Source organism: Takifugu flavidus, chromosome 12 (genome assembly GCF_003711565.1).
Source record: "Takifugu flavidus isolate HTHZ2018 chromosome 12, ASM371156v2, whole genome shotgun sequence".
Lineage (NCBI taxonomy): Eukaryota > Metazoa > Chordata > Actinopteri > Tetraodontiformes > Tetraodontidae > Takifugu > Takifugu flavidus.
In genome coordinates this window covers 14,170,229-14,190,239 of record NC_079531.1, presented here as the reverse complement: position 1 = coordinate 14,190,239, position 20,011 = coordinate 14,170,229, and the positions used below count along the sequence as shown (strand labels likewise).

The following is a 20,011-nucleotide window of genomic DNA, read 5'->3' as shown; positions in this document are numbered from 1 at the left end:
TGGATGGTGGGTGGATGGGTGGATGATGGATGATGGGTGGATGGATGATGGATGGATGATGGAGGATGGATGGATGGTGGATGGATGGATGGTGGGTGGATGGATGGATGGAGGATGGATGGATGATGGATGGATGATGATGGATGGATGATGGATGGATGGATGATGGATGGATGGTGAGTGGATGGGTGGATGGATGGATGGATGGGGGATGGATGGATGGATGATGGATGGATGGATGGATGGATGGATGATGGAGGATGGATGATGGATGGATGGATGGATGGATGAGGATGGATGGATGGATGGTGGATGGATGGATGGATGATGGAGGATGGATGGATGGGTGGATGATGGATGGATGATGGATGATGGATGATGGATGGGTGGATGATGGATGGATGGTGGATGGATGGATGGATGGATGGATGGATGATGGATGGATGATGGATGGGTGGATGATGGATGATGGATGATGATGGATGGATGGAGATGGATGGATGGAGGGTGGATGGATGGATGATGGATGGATGGGTGGATGGATGGATGGATGGATGGGTGGATGGATGGATGGATGGATGATGGATGGATGGATGGATGGATGGATGGATGGATGTTGGATGTCTCGGGTCTGAGCTGTTGCTACGCAACATTAGCTTCAAAGCTACGTTCTGCGTAGCCGTTTAGCTGTTGGTGCCATTGCTTTGATCTCAAAGACGTTAGCGTCGATAGCTTTGATGCATAGCGGTAGCTCCGCTCAGCTGTCGCCGTGACGACCTCATTAATTCAAATTGGGCCGAGCTGAAGAAAACAAACACAATTAGCGAATCAGTTCTGATCAGCTGATCACTGAGGCCTCATCAGCAGTAATTCAATAAACAAACGGTTGATTGACAGGTGGAGGTTAACTGTTGCCATGGAAACGCCCGCTCTTAGAGACGGCTACAGTGGCCAGAGAAGGTGAACTTCATGTGTTTACTGCCTGACTTTAGCAGACTGTTGATCACCTAGCTGCTAACGCTAGCTGCTAACGCTAGCTGCTAATGCTAAAGCTCAGCGTGAGGCAGGAGGAAGAGAAGAGGAACGACGGCGGATTAGTTCCTGGCTGGATAAATAATTCAGGCAGCAGAATCAGCAGAGAAGATTTTTATGAAGCCCCAGAAGACCAGGTGACACCTGGGGGGGCGGGGCTTCAGCCACGCTAATATTAGAGTCTGAATATTTCATCTTCGTCAACGCTCGCGTGGAAAATAAAGAAATAAAAGAGTCAAAATGAGGTCAGGAAACAGCAAAAGCTCTGAGAATTCATGCAGGTGGGGGGGTGGGGGGGGGGGGGGTGTCAGGTGGAACGTCGTGCATCCAGGCGGAATCTCAAACTCATCTGGGATTTTTCCGAAAGAAGCTAACACCTTAGCGTTAGCATGTGAAGCTAAATTTAACAGTAAATCCAACTGAGCGAGCGACAACACAACCCGCCTGGCGGATTAACGGGTAAACACTGCAGATGGAACAGGCCGCAGCGCCACACACACACACACACACACACACACACACGTGCACACGCACGTGCACGCGCACGTCAAGGTAATGGAGGCATTACTGTGAGTGATGGGCCGTGCTGGGCCCTTCCGCTCCATCACCTGCCACCCTCAGACATCTCCATTTGCTCCTCACACCTCAGCACCACGAGCCCAGAACAGAGAAACACCGTGTGTGTGTGTGTGTGTGTGTGTGTGTGTGTGTGTGTGTGTGTGTGTGTCCACTATCATCTGTGGTGCTGCATGAAGCCGCGAGCCGGGCCCAGAGCTTCATTAGTCACCTGAATGGCACATTCACAGATCTGTGTTCTGGTGCACACACACACACACACACACACACACACACACACACCACACACACACACACACACACACACACACACACACACACATGCTTGAACCAGGCCAGCAGCATGTGCGGTTCAGTCCCGGAAGCAAAAGTCCATAAAAAGGAAAACATGATGTTCTGACTAAAACGGCGGCTGCTCTTTGGCCCCGCCTCTTGGGAAGAAGAGAATTCCGATTGGGATTCTGATCCAGCCCGGCTGCGGCGGTCCAGGTTAGACTCGTGACCACCCATGGCGCCGTTTCCTGATTAGAATTCCCATTTCCCGCCACTAACCAGAACGGAGCGGTGGGACGAGAGGCTGAAGGGTCCAGCTGAAAAGGATCAAAGTGCAAATCAAAGGATTGGGATCTCACGATGTGCCGATGTTAGCAACAAGAGTCCAGTAGGAAAGCAGCCATTCCGGGTCCTGCAGAGCCGGTGAGTCCGCCGGAATGTCCGACGCTCCGAGGGTAGAACGACCCAGGTAATCGGATCAGACGGGACCGACGGCACGAGAACAGACCGGAACGCCGAGATGCTTTGATGCTGCAGATTCCCAGAATCCAATTTGAGTCTGTAAAATTCCATCATGGGAGGTGAAGCCCGGAGGAACGCGACTCCGCTCACTTCCTGTTTCCTGTTTCGGAGAAGTTGCTCCAGGAACCCAGCAAGGAATCCCGGAACCACATCAGGAGCTCCGGCTGCTCTTATTGAGCCGTGTTTAAGGTATTAAGTGGATCCCGGCGGATCCGTGGCGGCGCAATGATTCCCTTTAATTAAAGAGTGCACGGAGCCAGCCGGGTCTCGGGGGGGGGGGCATCAGTCAAAGATCCACTCTAAAGCTCATTAATCTCCCCTGCCTTTAGCCCGCAGGCTCCCCGGGGAGCAACGGAGATCTGGGCCGGCCGGTGTTCCCTGAAAGACGACTGAGGCAGAGTTCCAGAGGGGAGAAGAAAACAGGAGCAGCCGGGACGGCTCCGGAAGCACCGGATCAGCTCCTGGGATCATTCATCCCGATCGGAACCATCTGACCCTTGAGCAAGGCAGCCTTGGCAGGACAAACGCTGGGAAGGAACCCGGAGCAGAACCAGCAAGTTTCCTCGGAAAACCTCAGACCTGTCAGGAAACCCCCTCAGACGGACCCGGAGGGTCCGGGAAGGGTCCCGCATCCCTTCAGGGCCGGAGTTTTGGGCCGGGAAGTAGCGGCTCGTGTTCCCGCTGAGCGTAAGTGAACCGACGGGGAGCCCGGCGGCCGGGGAATATCGGGAATATTGACGAGTACCGGCAGAGGTGCTCCGATATCGGCTTAATTGGACGGTTGCAGAAGGTCGGCAACTGTTAGCCGCGACCTTTTCACCCCCAACCGACGCTCCCAGGCAGCTCCAGAACCGGGAAACTGTTCCGGAAGCTACCTGATGCTAAGCTACCTGATGCTAAGCTACCTGATGCTAAGCACGTACGGATGGCCTCTCATTCAGCGTGCGGCGCTTCCAAATCATCCGTGGAGACTGAACGACACGTCTGGCTGTCACCTCGGTGGTCGCCACGGAGACCGCCCCCCCCCCCTTCGCCCCCTCCCCCCCCCGTCCAAATGAAACGCTCCGACCTTGACAACCGGCTGATCCGGCGTGTCAGAGCGCGGAGCGGAGCGGGGGACACCTCGCTAATGGAGTGATGACCTGGATCAGGATTAATAGCGCGGCCGGTGGCTCCGCCCCCCCGAGCCGACACGTTAACGCCATCAGAGCAGATTAACGATGCTACGACCTGATTGGCCGCCTGCCGTCGCCTCGTGCTGGCTCATGCTAACGCTAACAACCCACTTGGGCTCGGGGGCACTTCCTGCCCCCCCTCCACCGCCACAGTCACCCAGAGGCGACCCCGAGCAGCTCGCCCCGCCTCCTCGCCGTCTCTATCTGCCATCGGGCTCGTTCCATTGACAGGTGGGTCACGGAGACGCCGATCCATCAGCGCTAATACGCTGGACTCCACCGATCGATAGCGCAGTGCAGTTTATGAGCCGGGGAACAAGAAGCTCTCAGGTGAGCAGCAGCGTAGCCGCCTGAAGCTAAAGGAGGGGGGACGCAAACAGGAAGTGGCCGCTCACCTGCGTCGCCGCTAGCATCACAGGTGTGATCGCTGTGTTCGCCCAAAACACCCGCAGCTGGAAGCTAGCAGCTAACGCTGATTGTCGCGGCGCTACCCGCCAATCTCAATCAAGACCCGGCTGATTAGCACGCCGCGCCCCGCACATGTAAACAAACCCGGCAGTCGGCTAATGGGAGAGCGGTTCTGCCACAAACAATAATCCGACTCCTCAGGAGGGAATCAGCCGGGACGTTTACGGATAATTAGTGGGGTTTTTTTAACAATTCTGTCAGTTTAATTGGGTTCATTTCCTGTCCAGTTGTCATTTCCTGTCCGGCAGCGGTGACCAATGGGACGACAGAAAGAAACGCTCCGCGTTGCTAACGGTAAACTGACACCAGCGTCAACAATCGGTGCCGAGTCGCTCGGGAAAAGTTCTGGCTCGTTTGGAGGCAACGGGAACGTTGGAGGAGCTGAACAAGCAATCAAGCTCTTTTAGCGGCGGCTAATATAAAAGCTACATTACCTGCGCAGCGCTACGAATATCACACACGTGAGCTTGATCTTTAGCCACGGGGAAGACCTAGCTTAGCATCAATGGGGCGGGCCTTGGGCTGAGGTTCAGGGTCTCGTCCTGGTGGTGGCCTGGGAACGCCTTGGAAAACAGGAGTGGAGGAAGGGTCTGGGCAGAGGGAAGGAGCGGGAACGCCCAGCCTGCTGCCCCACGGATGGAGGCTAATGGAGGTTTGTGCTGACAGCTGCCACCGCGAACGCTAGGTCGACGCGCGAGAAACAGGCTAATCGACGCGGCTGCGTATGAAAGGGTTCAGTGCTCCCCGGGAGGTTCGACCTGCGTCCGCCACGCCACTTCGACATCTTTGATGAAGCTAAGCTACGCTAGCTGCTGCTGTTTCAACGTTTAATGTTGGTTAAGTCTCATTTCTATACAAGAAATATGTGAAATTAGCGCTCGTAGACGCACAAGGTCAATGTGAGCGGCGGCCGTCCAGCCTGTGATAATCCCCCCCCCCGTGAGGTCAGCAGGTGAACGAGTCCCCAGAGAGTGTGTGTGTGAGAGTGTGTGTGTGTGTGTGTGTGTGTGTGTGTGTGTGTGAGTGTGTGTTGAGCTTAACCGTCAGAGGCCAGGCTGTGGTTAATGCTCTTCCAAATTGCCTCTCCTGTGAGATTTGCCCCTGTTGCCCCCTCCTCAGAGAGGCCAACCCCCCCCCCCCCGCCCCGGAATCACCGTTGTTGCTCCGAACAGGAAGTGACTTCGTTGCTGGCTTTAAAAGGCGTTGTTGATGCCCCGCCCGTGTTCACCCTGCCGAAACCGCCTGACAAGGGACACAAAGGTGGTGAATATTTTATTGTAGCTTCTCAGCTAGCCACCGTTAGCAGAGGCGGCCGTTAGCAGGAGCGGCCGTTAGCAGGAGCGGCCGTTAGCAGGAGCGGCTGTTAGCAGGAGCCACCATTAGCAGAAGTGGCCGTTAGCAGGAGCCACCATTAGCAGGAGCGACCGTTAGCAGGAGCGGCCGTTAGCAGGAGCGACCGTTGGCAGGAGCAGCCGTTAGCAGGAGCGGCGGCTCGCCTGCGCTGGGAGACGCAGACGGTTCATTCAAGGATAAATCTGACAAAAACATGAAAAGGAAGCGTTGACGTGGCGCTGAGCCACTGGAGCTATTATGGAGACGGCGCTTTAGAGAGCGTGGCGTTCAGTCAGTGTTCGAAGACCCGGGGGTCCTGATGGCGGCGGCAGCGGAGCAGGACGCCGGTCCGGTGGCGCCGACGTCGCTGCGGTAACGACGGTTCTCTCTGGCGGGTTCACGATGAGTTAGCATGACGGGAAAAGGCTCGTTTCCCTCCTTTTTCTACCTCGTTTTAAGAGCTAAGGTGTTCTTTGCTAGCAGGAAGAGGCGGGCCCTTGTGAGGGGCGTGGTCTACGGGAGGGGCGGGGCCTGTTTGGTTGGTTTTAGCGTGAAGATTCGGCAGATTTTGCTGTTTCCTGGCGTCACCTGCGTCTCTTTTACCATTCTAGCATCTGAAATTTCAGCCATTTTGTTTTCTGCTCCAGTCGCCGGCTAACGCTAATGCTACAGCGGTAGCATTAGCGTTAGCCTGGGGGGGTTTTCTGACCTTTCACTCCCCCTTTTTATTGTGAGCCTGATTAAAACATATGAAGAGTTGGTTGATAAAGTCGCCATCAGGAAAACATCTTTCTCCAGAAGCGCCCCCCCCCACACACACACACACACACACACACACACACACACACACACACCCGCTGACACATTCAGCTGCTGAATGAATAATCATTCTAATACGGCGCCGAGGAAAACAGCTGATGCGGTGAAAACCGGAGTATAAAGTCGTGTTAGCCATCAGCGCGCATCTCCGTCACCTTCGTTTGTTTCCGCAGCAGCAAAATTCCAGATTTTTCCAGGCGACCGGAGCAAACCGCCGAGCTCGGCACGTTTTTCAAAGCCACGTTAGACAACTTTAAAGCTTAAGGAACTAGTTAGCAGGCTAATGCTAACTCATATAATGGCTGTGAGGTCAGGAGGCCACGCCCCCCCCCTGCTCACTGCTGTCTCTCTTCTCTGCTAGCTTTAGCCAAACCCGTCCTGGAACCGCGCACGTAACCGCCACCGTCCATCAGCTCCGACCCTCCTCCCGGCTCGGGTCCAGAGCGCCGTCTCACGGAGCGCTCGTCACCTTCGTAATCGGAGTGCAAACGTCTTTGGCTCATGGCGCCAGCCTCAATTAGCCAGGTGTGTAAACGCTGCCAGCGCGGCGCGGAGCGCTAACAGACTGAGCTAACAGTCGTTCTGCACCGCCGCCGCCGGTCGATGCTGAGGCGCTCCGACCTGGAGGCAGCAGCAGAGGCGGGTCAAAGGTCAACCGAGGGGAAAAGAGGACACAATTCACAGCTAGCTAGCATCTTCTGCTCGCAATCATCTGTTCATTTGTCCAAAACTGGAGAAAAAACTTGATTTCTTCTGCTAAAATATAACCAGAAAAGCTGGTCATTAGCGAACGGCTAACGCTAAGTTTCCTCTTTATCTCAAGATGAAATCTGGGGAATAAAAAAGAAAAAGTTTTAGCAAAACTCCAGAAGAGTTCAGTCAAAGGTCGTCACGGCCTTCAGATCCTCCTGATTGGATATTCACACCCTGATTGGGCGGGAAGGCTAGCAGAGCCGCGAGGTCACGAAAAGGCGCCAAGTCAAACGCAGCTCAGATTAGCCGCTGATTTGGGACAGACGCGGATTTAGCAGCGCTAACTAAAGACGCCGCCGCCTCCCGGGAACCATAATGGGGAAGAATCGGGTTCGGACACGTTTGATCGTCAGATTTAGAACCAAACGGAGAAAAGGGGCGGAAACCATCAGAGAGCCGAGCTAGCGGAGCTAGCGGAGCTACTGTTGACGGCACGACGGGAAGGAGCAGGTGACGGCGACACAGAGCAGGTGGCGCTGAAAAGGCTCACATCCTGTTAACATCTGAGTGGGGGGGGATAAACCACAGAGAGTTCAGGATACAAAAGACTGAACAGCCCCCCCGCCCCCCCACAGAGGGGGAGGGGGGGGCTTCTTCAAAGTGAAAGAGGACTCAAAGACAAGTAGCATGATAGCATAGCCGCGGTGCTCTGAATAGCCCTTGATAGCTTAATCAGCCATTACAGGAAAGCAGGTGTTGAGAGCCCCCCCCCACCCTGCCCCCCCTCAGAATGGAATGATGGTCGCATTCATAAAACTGCGTCCTTTAATTAGGCGCCGTGTCCTCCGCCCGCCGCCACTTCCTGCTTCTCCGGCGTGAAGCGGCGCTGATTCCATCAGATCAGCGACACTCAGAGCAAATTGCTTTTCTGCTGTGATGGAGGGGGCGGGGAGGGGGCGGGGAAATGGGGCGGGAAGGGGCGGGGAAGAGGGCGGGGAAGAGGGCGGGGAAGAGGGCGGGGCTCCACCAGAAAAGTTAACCACAGTAGCAACGTCAGGATTAGCGTCACCGTTCAGACGTGATGAATTCCATCGGAATAAAACAGGTAAGAAACAGCTAAGCTAGCGTAAAACAAGCTAGCATCAAATGCATTTATGCCTTGGCGTTAGCTGCCTTTTTTTAGCCAGACAGTCCCGTCACCATGGTAACCGCCCGACCACTAACATTTTGACCGCACCGCTATTTTTACGGCGGGCGTAGGGGGCGGAGTCTAAGTGGGACACCTGCGTTCTCCTGACCCAGATCCAAAGGGTCCGTCTGTTGTACTCTGAAACGCAGCCCTCGTGGTCATGTGACCAGGCCCCGAGTCTCAGGAGTCCGCGTCGGGATCCACCACGCGTCCCCTGAGCTGATCCCGTTGTTCGACCGTGACCAGAACCGGAGCAAGCGTGGGCCTCGGAGGTCGACCCCCCAGGGCGCCGCTCTCGCCGCCACCGCCCGTCATCTGCTGCATCGTGGGCTCGAAACACGGCGGCTGGAAGCTAATTCACGTAGGCTCACGCGATATTCCCGCTTTTTTCCGGACAAGGTCCCAACACGACCTCTGCGGCGCTCCGGAAGCCAAAAACCTCAAAGATCGCGACGTGCTCACAACGGCGTTTAACTCTGTGACCTTTGACCTGCCACATCGTCACATCGGTCGTCGCCATGACAACACACCCGAGGTGTTTAAGGTCAGCGCGGATTTCAGATTCACTTCTGCCAAAATGCTGCATAATAAAATCAGTTATTGTGAATAAAATCAATAATTATGAATAAAATCAGTTATTGTGAATAAAATCAATAATTAGGAATAAAATCAATAATTAGGAATAAATCCATAATTGTGACAAAAGTGGAACATTTGTGAGTGAAGAACAATCAGAATTCCATTAAAACTATGCAGGATAAATCCAGGAGAAGGGTGAAAAGTAGGAAGAAAGGAGCCCTCACAGCTCGCGCAGCGTCCTCACCTGTTCCCACCTTTAATCCCGCTAAAATCCGGGAAAGCGCGCGCGTCTACGCACGAGGGCGGAACAGCCGCGCTTTAATCTGCTGATGGAAACTTGATGGGTCGTGTTTGTTCCGAAGACTCTCAGGTGAGAACAAGCGAGCGCGCGACCACACGCGCACGCTTCGGAGACACACGCAGGAGCGGGAACATTGCGGGAGTGAGCGGTTCTTACCTGCGGCGGCGGCGGCCGTCCACGCGAGCAGCAGCAGACGCGGCAGCGGCAGACGCGGCAGCGGCAGACGCGGCAGCGGCAGCGCCGCTCCGCTCTTCGGTCTCCGCTCCTTCATCGCGGCTCCCGAAGCTCCAACACTTTTCCTCCTGGAGGCGGAACGAAGTGCCAGAGAACCACTCTTCTTCTTCTTCTTCTTCTTCTCTTCTTCTTCTTCCTCCTCCTCCTCCTCCTCGGCTGTGTGGGCTGACTCGGGCTCGGTTCGGGCTGATCCCAGCAGCGTGGCCGCGGACAGGCTGAGTGCTGCTGGCGGCAGCCGCGTGCAGCACCGCGGACAGCTCCGACCGTCTGACAGCCAATGAGGAGCCAGCGATGAGGCACGAGCGCCCCGCCGCAGCCCTCCATCCTGATTGGTCCTGACATGGGATCCGAACCCACAACCGCTCGAATCTCAGCGGGTTGGGGAGGGGGGGGCAATTACAGGAAAACGAGGATCGGAACGGCCCTTCTGGAGTCACGTGGTCGGGCTGTTTTATTGCTTTGATTTGGATCCGACCAAAAACTTCAAATCATCCTGAAGTTTTTCCCAGAAAGAAATGTAAATCTCAGGAAAAGGTGACTTTTTTTTTTTTTTTTTTTGCTTTAAAACCCAAAAGTCGTGATGGGAGATTCCAATTTCCAAATTTAAACTCGTTTTTGTTTGTTTTACTGGGGAATTTATCACATTTATCAGCATCTAAGATATAAAGTATCAGTTCAGGAGTAAGATCCTTTTAATTAAGGACATCAAAGCAAAAAATTCAATTAAAACCTTCTTTTCTTCTTTTTCTTACGCAGATTGATGCTAAAAACGTCATTTAATGATATAATATTTTAAGGTTCAGCGGCGGCGCTAATGTTAGCTAGCTTTAGCCTACAGGACCTACAGAAGACAACGCTGAGCGACTCCTCAGTTTTCCTGCCTCCGACTGACAGTAATGCTCACACATAGGTTAGCATATACGGCACATAGGTTAGCATATACGTTAGACCATTAGCTTTTGTCTCTTTTTTTGACTTCTTTGATCTCAGATGTTTACGTGGACAGTGCTCGGGTCCCCTCCCACGCTAACGCCAGGCTCCAGCGTCTCTCCGCTAGCCGTTAGCGGCGTCTGATGGCTGCTAACATCAGAGGAGAGTGGAGGTGTGAAGCAGGAGAAGCTGCTCGTTATTCAGGAGGCCTCAGTTATTCCTCACATGCTCCTCGATCCTCGCGCTTCCATGAATATTTACAACTGCTCGATATTTAGCACGTCCATCGCCGCCGGCAACGCCAGGTGAGAAGCACCTTCTTTAACGTGGCCTTTAGCATGTGTCGCGTAGCTGCGTTTCCAGCTCGTGTCACCATCGATCCGTTAATAATCTCGTTTTTGTGTCAACGACAACTGGTCTGAGCTCCAGTCCAGAAATGCAGCTGTCGCGTCGCAGCAGATTGCTAACGCTAGCAGCCAAGGAGAAACATTTGGTCATTCTGGCAGCCTTTGTTTGTTTACTGGCTGCTAGCGCTCATTAGCAACACGGCTCAGTGTTTCAGCACATATTTACAGTTACGATGCACAAGCGTGTCGTTTATTTGTCCGTTTATGGTTTAAAAACACGACCACGTGTCTGGTCAGGCGCCGCTAATGTTAGCGTCTACGGTATTTATGCTAACAGGAACTGGGATGTATAGCATAGCAGCTTGTCAACAAAAGAAACGCTGCCTAAAGAATCAGTTTTGGAGCGTCTGAACGTTCATCACATCACAATCAGAGTGGAGAGACGCCGCCCAGCGAGGCCTCGCCGCCGCCAGCGTGCGGAGCGCTAACGTAGGAGCGGCAGCAGATGGTCGGACCATAAACAGCCGGCTGATGTCTCAGTTTCTCTCCGCGGAGCCGTGCAGGCGCCATGAAGGCCGTCCTGTTAGAGAGATCGATGGTCCGTCTGATTAAGTATTCACAGAACCTTTGATGTTCTAATGTGGACCGACTGTGGCTGGCTAGCGTTAGCATAAACTGAGCCTATGGCCAGCAGGTGCAGGCGAGGAGCGCCGAAGGCCGGCCACACATTAGCTGCCCTTTCATTTGAGTTTGCCTTTGATCTTTTCAACATTTCCAAAGTTTGGAAAAGTTCCAGAATAGCTGTGGAAGTGGTCCAGCGCCATGTGGGCGGAGCCAGAGAGATGGCGGGTGGACTCCTGGACCGCCAGCAACAGTTCGGACCATCTTGTTCTCAGCAACAACCGTCTCAGGCCGCCACCACGTCCCGCTGTTCATCTCGCTGACATCGCCGCCGCCATCCGTCCCGACCAGCTCGCCATGGAAACCAGGGTCAGCTGACCCTCAGCAGGTCCATCTGCCGGGCCTGCTGTTGTCACGCCAACAGCTTCCGCGTCTCTGACCAAACCCGAGGTTTCCGCTAAACGCTGAGCTCATCCGATGCCTGTTTCTTTTACCAAACACGCCGTTGCTATGGCAACCCGGCGTTGGCTGTTGTTATCGGGTTCAAGCCCGGCAGTGACAGGGCGGTAATGGCCGGAGTGGATCTGCAGCACGGACGCGCCGCTCCTCGCTGCAGAGGTCGATGGCAGCGAGCTATCTCTGATCGATCGCCAACGAGAACTGCTCGTACGAAGGTTGGCTGGGTGGGCGGGGATGGGGGGGGGGGGGGGGTCACGTCCGCATCAGAGGAGAGATCAAAAGCTGGAACAGGTAAAAACAAGCACGTGGGAACGAACCAGCTGACAGTGTGAAGGAAGCACGTGGTGGTAAACACATTAGCCACAGCTCAGATAGCTTGAGGTCGTCCCAGAAGACTGAAGTATGTGTGTGTGTGTGTGTGTGTGTGTGTGTGTGTGTGTGTGTGAGAGAGAGAGAGAGAGAGAGAGAGAGAGACACGCGCATGGGTGTGCGCGTGTCAGGCCCGTATGCGGACTTCCACCGCTGGTTAAAGTTACAGACGGGGGTTTCACAATCTCCTGATTTTTGCCCGTCAGGCTAAATTACTCGGTAATTATTCTTCTTTCTTCTGGTTCTGATCAACACCGGAAGTGGTTAACATCATGAGGTCGCGACACGCGCTACTTTTATACTCACATTACGTTTTTTTAACCGTCACCTGCACCTGACAGTCTAAACTGCGGGAACACGCTCCCGTCCCGGTTTCCGGTCGGAGGTGGGCGTGTCCCGAAGACGTCTTAAATTAGCTGGCCGCACCGGAACCAGGACCTTCCGCGATGTCGACCAGCGACCTGTACGACTGCGTGGTGATCGGGGCCGGGGTCCAGGGCTCCTTCACGGCCTACGAGCTGGCCAAGCGGCGGAAGAGGACGGTTCTGCTGGAGCAGGTGGGTCGGGCCTCGGTGTCGGTTCCACGTCCGTGAGTCCAGAACAGTTCATAAAAACATGAACCGAAAGTTTCCCATTTAAATAAAGACTGTAACTCCGTCATAACAAATCAGTTCAAACAGAATCGATCCTGTTTTCGCGCCACTAACGAACCGTAAACATGTTTTATTGGCGAGGCCGCTGTCGGCCACCAGGGGGCGGCAGCGCGGCCACCAATCAGTTCAGGAACTCATCAAAGTTCGTCCCCAGCAGAACGTCCTCTGTCTGCTAGCTTAGCACGCGCAGCTAACCCTGAAATGACCCGAACGTCTCCGCCCTGATCCAGTTCCTGCTGCCCCACACCCGGGGAAGCTCCCACGGCCAGACCCGGATCATCCGCAAGGCCTACGAGCAGGACTTCTACATTCCCATGATGCACCAGGCCTACCAGCTGTGGGCCCAGCTGGAGAGGGAGACGGGCGTCAAGCTGTACAGGTGGGTGGCGACCCGGCCTGGGTGAGCGCCAAAACGACGAGGGAACGGTTGCTATGCTAACAGCTAGCTCAGTCATGCGAGATCAAGGTTCGCTCCAGACTGTAAAGGAACGTCAGGAATAAAAGCTTCTCCGGATGTCCTCTTTTATTACAGGACAATAACAACGGTAATAAAGGTTAGCTATCAACAGGCAGCTCTGAACATCATGCTAACAGTTAGCCTGCGGTCAAGTTCAAACTAAACAATCAAAATCATGATGATGCGCTTGCCTTTGATCTCTTTGATCTCCTCCCCCTCAGGCAGACAGGCCTGCTGGTCATGGGGCCGCCGGATAGCCACGCCTACCAGCAGACGAAGGCCACCATGCTGAGGAACCAGATCCCCCTGGTGCCCCTGAGCCGGGGCAACTTCAGCCAGCACATCCCCAACGTCAACCTGCCGGAGGGCAACGAGGCGCTGGTGGACGTCGGCGCCGGGATCCTGTACGCCGACCGTGCGCTGAAGACCGCGCGGGTACGGGTTCAGGCCGGTTGGCAACGCACCACATGCTAATGCTAACATGTGGAGAGGGCAGATAAGCGGGGTGACGAAGTCCAGCCCTGTTAATCATCACTCGCTGGAGTTCCACGGATGAAAGCACCAATGTGGAACCAGGCTTTGATGTGTGTAGCCTTAGCGAACGTTAGCGCAACCGCCGCCGTTTAACAAAAGCCTGAAATTCCGGCTCTTTCTGAGTGGGGCAGGAGCAGAACCGCCAAGTAGCCGCCGGCTATAAATCCACATTAGCCGCTTCTGTCAGGAGGCAGCCGAGGAGAACCGGCGCCGTGTCAGCGCGGCGTTCTGGGTAGTGTTCCGCCGTTAGCGTCCGTCGAGCCCAAATGAAGCCTCCTTTATGCTAATTTATGGGCGGGGCCATCGTAGCACATGTGTTTGGGTGGTTAGCCAAGGTCGGCGTGTGCGTTCGCTAACTCTGTGACTCCTCCCCTTCACCCGCCAGGATCAGTTTGAGAAACTGGGCGGGGTCATCAGAGACAACGAGGCGGTGACGGGGGTGGAGCCGGGCGCCGTGGTGACGGTGACCACCGCCGCCGGAGTGTACCGAGCCAAGAGTGTGGTGATCACAGTCGGAGCCTGGGCCAACAGGGTTCTGGCTCAGACCGGACTCCAGCTGCCCCTGGAGGTGTGTGTGTGAGTGTGTGAGTGTGTGTGAGTGAGTGTGAGTGTGTGTGTATGAGAGTGTGTGTGTGAGTGTGTGTGAGTGTGTGTATGAGAGTGAGTGTGTGTGTGTGAGTGTGTATGAGTGTGAGTGAGTGAGTGTGTGTGTGAGAGTGTGTGTGTGTGAGAGTGTGAGAGTGTGAGTGTGTGTGTGTGAGAGAGTGTGTGTGAGTGTGTGTGTGAGTGTGTGAGTGACGCTGGTTCCTGCTCCAGGTGATGAGGATGAAGGTGTGCTACTGGCGGGAGAAGGTTCCTGGAACGTACGACGCCAACAACCGCTTCCCGTGTTTCATCCTGACGGAGGGGGAGGAGTCTGAGCACCACATCTACGGGCTGCCGTCGCACGAGTACCCGGGTCTGGTGAAGGTGGGTGGAGCCCCGGTAACCACGGAAACACGCTTCAGAGGAGGCGGAGCCTAGTCTGAAAAAGGAAATTGAAATATAAATTCACCTTTATCGCCATGGCTACGGTCGCTAGCGGCGCTAGCCTCTGCGGTAGCGTCCTTCCTGTGGACCCGCAGGTGTGTCACGCCGGTTCCTCCCGCGCAGGTGTGCAACCACATTGGCGTGAGAACGGATCCGGACCAGAGGGACAGAGACGCGTCCGGGTGGGACGTGGAGGTGCTGAAGCGCTTCGTGGCCCGCGTGCTGCCGGGCCTGGTACCAGAACCTGCCGTGGTGGAGACCTGCATGTACACGGTGGGCGTCACCTGTATCCGAACACGAGAATAGCTTCGTGGTTTCAGCGAGCGCTAATTCGAGCTAGCCTGCTGGGCTTCCTGTCGTTGTAGATGACGCCCGACAGTCACTTCGTGCTGGATCGACACCCCGCCCACAGCAACATCGTGATCGGCGCCGGATTCTCAGGTACGGATGGGCTCGTTAGCGGGATTAGCCCACGTTGCTAATCAACATCAGCCGCGGCAAAAGCGGAGCGAAGTGAATCATGTGCTAATGATGCTAACAGCTAAAAATACTTTACCTGCAGTCGCCTAGCGGGGCAGAGTTAGCATTTTTCCCCTTGATTTCCGTCTTTTTTCTGATCTTCATGAAATATCAAAGAAAGATCAAAGAAAAAGGTTTGACGCTGGTTAGCGCCGCGGCGTTGACGACGCCCCCTGGCGGATGTCGCCTTAAGCGAGTCGGAGAAGTTGACGGATGTTCCTCCTCCCCCTCGCCGCCCTCCACTCGGTGCGTTTGTCATCAAAGCCTGACACAAGTGCTTTAAAGCAAGTGCCACGGTTGCCATGGTGACAGTCACCCTGCGGGCTCGGCCGTGTTGAGCTTCTCTGCACGTGGCGAGATGAGAATCCGCAGTCGCCACATCAAAGTCGGGGGGGACTTTTGTCAGGCGGCGGCGTGCGGCGTCCCTCGGCCCCGCCCACTTTTGCCGTCTGCCCGTAGCAACAAGCGGGCGACGCGTGTTCCCGCCCTGCCGATGCTAACCGTCGCTGCGACCTCTCGCCCCCAGGTCACGGATTCAAGTTCGGGCCGCTGATCGGGAAGCTGCTGTGCGAGCTCAGCCAGGGGGAGGAGCCGTCCCACGACCTTTCACCTTTCCGGATCGCACGCTTCCGCCAGAAAATCAAATCCGCCCTCTGAAGCGGGAGCGACGAGCTAAACGTGCGCCGCGGGAGCCGAGCACGCGAGCTAACGTGCCCGTCACCTGCTGCGTCCGGACCCCAGGGTCACGTGGTGCCGCTCGCCCTCGTTCCCGCCTAATCGGGGCTCTGTGATTGGCTAATAAAGGACGGCGTTCCTCCGTTTCTCCCGTCTCTTCCTGCATCGCCGAGTTTCCGTTGCTGCCGATGAGCCGACGGTTAAAAACACATCAGCTCTGGAGCCGCCGGCCCGTCGCCAGGCGCCGTTACCGGTAAACATCTTAATCACCAATCAGACGGCCCATTAGGAGGAGCGCCGCGCCGCCATCAGCGGGAATGGGAAAATTATGCAGCGGAACGCCGGCGACGGCCGACAACTCAGACGGATCCTGGAGAGCCATTAAGGAAACGAGCAGAATTAAAGGACATCAAAGATGCTAACGCAGGTGGTCAACAGCCAATAATCACCGGCGCCGCTGACAAAAGCGCTAACGCGTTAGCGCAGCAGAGGCGGTTCAATGTTAGCATCTCCGCTATCGGACCCTCGCCTGATTAATGGGCTAGCTGCTAACACGCTTAGCTAACTGGTAGATCACTATCAGTGTCAGTGCTAACGTTAGCGGGCTGGGATCCAGATTAGCGAGGCTCCGGATGAGGTGGTACCAGGTCTGGACCCCCGCCCCCCCTCCTGGGGCAGCTGAGGGGCTGTCAGCTCGACATGAGGTCAGAGGCATGGGGGGGGGCATTTGGAAGGCTAATGAGCTCGGCAGCGATCCATCCGGGAGAGGAACCATGGCGGCCGGAGCGTGTTCCCACAGAAGCTTCCTGTTGACCCGTCTGCTGCTGCCCCCCCCCCCCCCATCAGGAGGCGGAGCTTAAAATGCATCTTTAGTGGGGGAAAAGAGAAAAAAACCCAGATTTTTCCCTCTTTTGTTTCCCCACTAAAGAAGCTTTTTCACTCAGAAATCCCAAAGTTGGGTCTCGGAACGTCAGGAATGGTCAGGTTGATCCGGGTGTCGCGGCGTCCTCGTGACCACGGCGGGATCTAATCAGTCATCTGATCAGAGGCTGATTCTCCAGGTCACAGCGTCCAAATATGAGATTAAATATTGATCAGTGGCCACAGATTCAATCGCGACGCCCTTCAGCTCCGGAACGCCGCTTTGATCTTCAAAGGAAGCTAAAACGCAGCTGCTTCAAGACGACGACATCTGGAGTTCCGTTTCCTCCCACATCACCGCGACCTTCAGGAGCCGCTGGGGTCACGTGGTCTTTGATCTGTCCTTTGATGGCACAGCCAGACCCCTCCCACTGGGGGGAGGAGCCACTGGGGGGGAGGAGCCACAGGAACAACTACACCCATTTTAAGTCTTTAGACGCGACTTTAAAAAACCCGATTGTTGACAGCATGTCCGGTTGCCAGGCAACAGGAGACGGAGGTGATCAAAGAGAGGGACACGCCCACGGCGCTTAAAACAACCACCAACGTTTATTTACAATATATTAAACTGTGATGCAAATATTCAAAAGAATCAGAACAAGTGGTCAATCAGCAAATAAACACCAGACTCATAAATACGTGAAGGCAGCTAATGAGGCGCCGCCGCGGCCCCACGACCAAAAACACCCCAAGGAAACGACAAAGCAAGTTTAGCCCCGCCCACAGCCACCCCCGATGATGATGGGATGGACGATGGCGTTCCCAGGTCGTCCGCGAAAAATCGGTAATTTTTGCTAACGAGACATTCAAATAATTTATTTAATTTTTAATCCCGATTATTTAGTAAAAATAATAAACGTCACGGACACAACGGGAATACTGTCGGGATTCAACCCGGATTTTATTGACTGAACTTCCTGCACACCAGCTCACACAACGTTCAGAATCCAAAATACCGTTTTCCCGGCGTCTTTAGCAACGATCCATCATTAGCAAAGTTTGTGCGCTAGCTTTAGCGTGTTTCCTGTTGACGCAGCATAATTAGAGCGACTACCGCCCCCTGCTGGTCCGGAGCGGCGTCTTCCATCCCTGAATTCCGGATGATTTTTTCCTGTTTCATCTACGAGTGTTAAATTAGCATTAGCATGTGTTTGTTTTTAAATTAAATAAAGTCGTGAAGGTGCACGAGACGAACGCGTAGAAACGACAGGAAACCAGCGGCGAAGCCACGCCCCCCCCACGCCTGACGGCAACAAAACGGAAAAAAAACGGCGTCGCTCTGCGGAGGACTGACGATCCTGAGACGACCTGCCAGGAAAAGAGAGTTTGGAGTTCTGGTGCGGAAGAAGAGAAGAAGAACACTTAAACGGCAGCCGTCCCGGAAAGGATCCAAAGAAGAAGAAGAAGAAGGTCTGGACGCCTCCCAGCACGCTGGCGCTCGCACACACGTGAACGGAGGCTTTTTTTGGCAAACGGAGGAGATGGAGACAAAGACGGAGTCTGTCGTCATGACAACCTCCAGTTCTTTGGCTCAGTGGGACCACACTGGCGGCAGCAGGAAGTGGCGGCAGCAGGAAGTGGCGGCAGCAGGAAGTGGCGGCGGATATCGAGGCAGCGGCGAGTGTTCGTGGGGGGCGGGACTACGACGTGGGCTCGTCCTCGCCGTCCCTCAGATGGCCGCTGTAGCGGTATCGGGAAAGGTAGCCCCGGGTGGCCCCGCCTTCTTCTTCCTCTTCCTCCGCCTCTTCGTCAGATTTGTAGTGGCGTCTGAGGGTGGGGGGGCTGGAACAGAAGAGGGGGGGGGCGGTTAGGGTCGGAGCTGAGACTCACAGAAGCTACATGCAGCTACATGCTGTTAGCACATGCAGCCGTCGCGTGCTAGCAGGTGCTAACAATGCTAACTGGAAGTGTGACGTGGAAACACACGGATAAACCGGAGTCGGAGCGTCGACCCTCAGGGGCCCGAAAACTAGGAACCGGCGTTACTTCCTGTCAACATGCAGCTCTGGCAGCTAAGCTAGCTGCTGGAGCTCGATGCTCATTTAGGAACGTGCCGTCAGGAGGAACGACATCTCAGGAGGGATCTAACGTTCCGGGTGGCTGAGCGTTCCGAGGTTAGAAGGAAGCGGAGGAGGCTCCTGGTTAGTGCTCACGCCGTGCTCCACCACCTACTGAGGCCTCAGTCGCTGTCGGGCCGGTACAGGTACTTCATCATCACGTTGTCCACCTTCTTCTTCCGGTTCTTTTCCTCCTTCCTGGTGGCTGGTTTGCCCTCGCTCGGCTGTCCGGACTCTTCCGGGCCGGATGTCTTTGGACCCGGGAACCGCTTCACGCTGCTGCCGCTTCGGTAGGAGATGGTTGAGGCTCCTGAGCTGGAGGAGGAGGAGGAGGAGGAGGAAGAGGAAGAAGAGGAGGAGGAGGAAGAGGAGGAGGAGGAAGACTGCTCCCTTCTCCTCGACTTCTTCTTGCTCTTCCTGGACCCCCTCCTGGAGCTGCTCCTGGACCCCCTCCTGGAGCTGCTCCTGGAGCCGCTCCTGGACCCCCTCCTGGAGCTGCTCCTGGACCCCCTCCTGGAGCTGCTCCTGCGATGCTCCTCACTTGAGCCCTCAGAATCGGAGCTGTGGCTCCTCCTCTTCTTCTTGTTTTTGCTGCGCCCCCCCCCGCCGTGGTCGGTCCTCAGACAGTCCACGGCGGACGCGGACCTCCTCAGGCTGCTGGCGGGACGGGGGGCGTCCTGGCGCTGGCCCGGCGGCTCCTCCTCCCCCTCCGAGTCTTCCAGGCTCTGGCGCTTGAACTTGATGGGCTTGAAGCTCAGGACCTCGTTGATGGCCTTCTCCAGGTCCGGGTCCAGGTAGTTGCGGTGACTGACGGGTTTGACGTCCCAGTCCTGGACGGGGTCGCCGGCGGCCGACGGCGACCTGGCCTGGGGGGGCGGCATGGAGACGCTCCGGCCGGAGGCCGAGTGGGGGCTGCACGCCGACCTGTCGGGGAACGCCGCGCTGCGCCCGTCGTCCAGGCCGAACTCGCTCAGGCGGCAGCTGCGCGCCAGCGAGACCTGAGACCCGGCTCGGCTGACGCTCCCAGGACTGCGGCCCCCGGACCTCCTGCTGAAGGCGGACCGGCCGTCGCTCTCCGGGCTCGGCTCCAGGCGCGTGGAGTTCCGGCTCGGAGCGAAGGACTCCTGGTCGTAGTTGGACCAGCGGCTGTCCAGGCCCTTCCGAGCTCGGCTGGTGGCCTCCGAGTAGGCCTGGGACACCACGGACTCGGCGTCGCAGGCCGTGTGGGACTTCCTCCTGGAGGGGGC

General features: G+C 55.8%; 3 protein-coding genes across 3 annotated transcripts in view; 1 reads left to right on the top strand and 2 right to left on the bottom strand.

Annotated features, from left to right (window-relative positions):
- The window catches only part of sez6b (seizure related 6 homolog b), a 39,537-nt gene extending 30,088 nt beyond the window's left edge, over window positions 1–9,449 (bottom strand). The window contains 1 exon segment of the mRNA XM_057049213.1: window positions 9,116–9,449. Within this exon segment, the coding sequence (XP_056905193.1) occupies window positions 9,116–9,230 (115 nt within the window). The 5' untranslated portion in view covers window positions 9,231–9,449.
- A 2,852-nt stretch (window positions 9,450–12,301) lies between these two features.
- Window positions 12,302–15,932, top strand: pipox (pipecolic acid oxidase). The gene is made up of 8 exons (XM_057048651.1): window positions 12,302–12,476; window positions 12,803–12,951; window positions 13,251–13,464; window positions 13,949–14,131; window positions 14,380–14,532; window positions 14,716–14,865; window positions 14,958–15,033; window positions 15,638–15,932. The coding sequence occupies exons 1-8, from the start codon at window positions 12,366–12,368 to the stop codon at window positions 15,766–15,768; spliced, it is 1,167 nt and encodes a 388-aa protein (XP_056904631.1). The 5' UTR covers window positions 12,302–12,365; the 3' UTR covers window positions 15,769–15,932.
- A 2,342-nt stretch (window positions 15,933–18,274) lies between these two features.
- Window positions 18,275–20,011, bottom strand: part of LOC130534495 (unconventional myosin-XVIIIa-like) — a 37,360-nt gene continuing 35,623 nt past the window's right edge. Inside the window, 2 exon segments of the mRNA XM_057048650.1 lie at window positions 18,275–18,489; window positions 18,880–20,011. Coding sequence (XP_056904630.1) covers window positions 18,887–20,011 — 1,125 coding nt within the window. The 3' untranslated portion in view covers window positions 18,275–18,489; window positions 18,880–18,886.

Excerpts from the sequence above, each read along its gene's own strand:
- pipox (XM_057048651.1), top strand. The coding sequence starts at position 12,366 with ATGTCGACCAGCGACCTGTACGACTGCGTGGTGATCGGGGCCGGGGTC. Across the intron at positions 12,952-13,250 it reads ACGGGCGTCAAGCTGTACAG|GCAGACAGGCCTGCTGGTCA; the intron begins GTGGGTGGCGAC and ends CCTCCCCCTCAG. Across the intron at positions 14,866-14,957 it reads TGGAGACCTGCATGTACACG|ATGACGCCCGACAGTCACTT; the intron begins GTGGGCGTCACC and ends CTGTCGTTGTAG.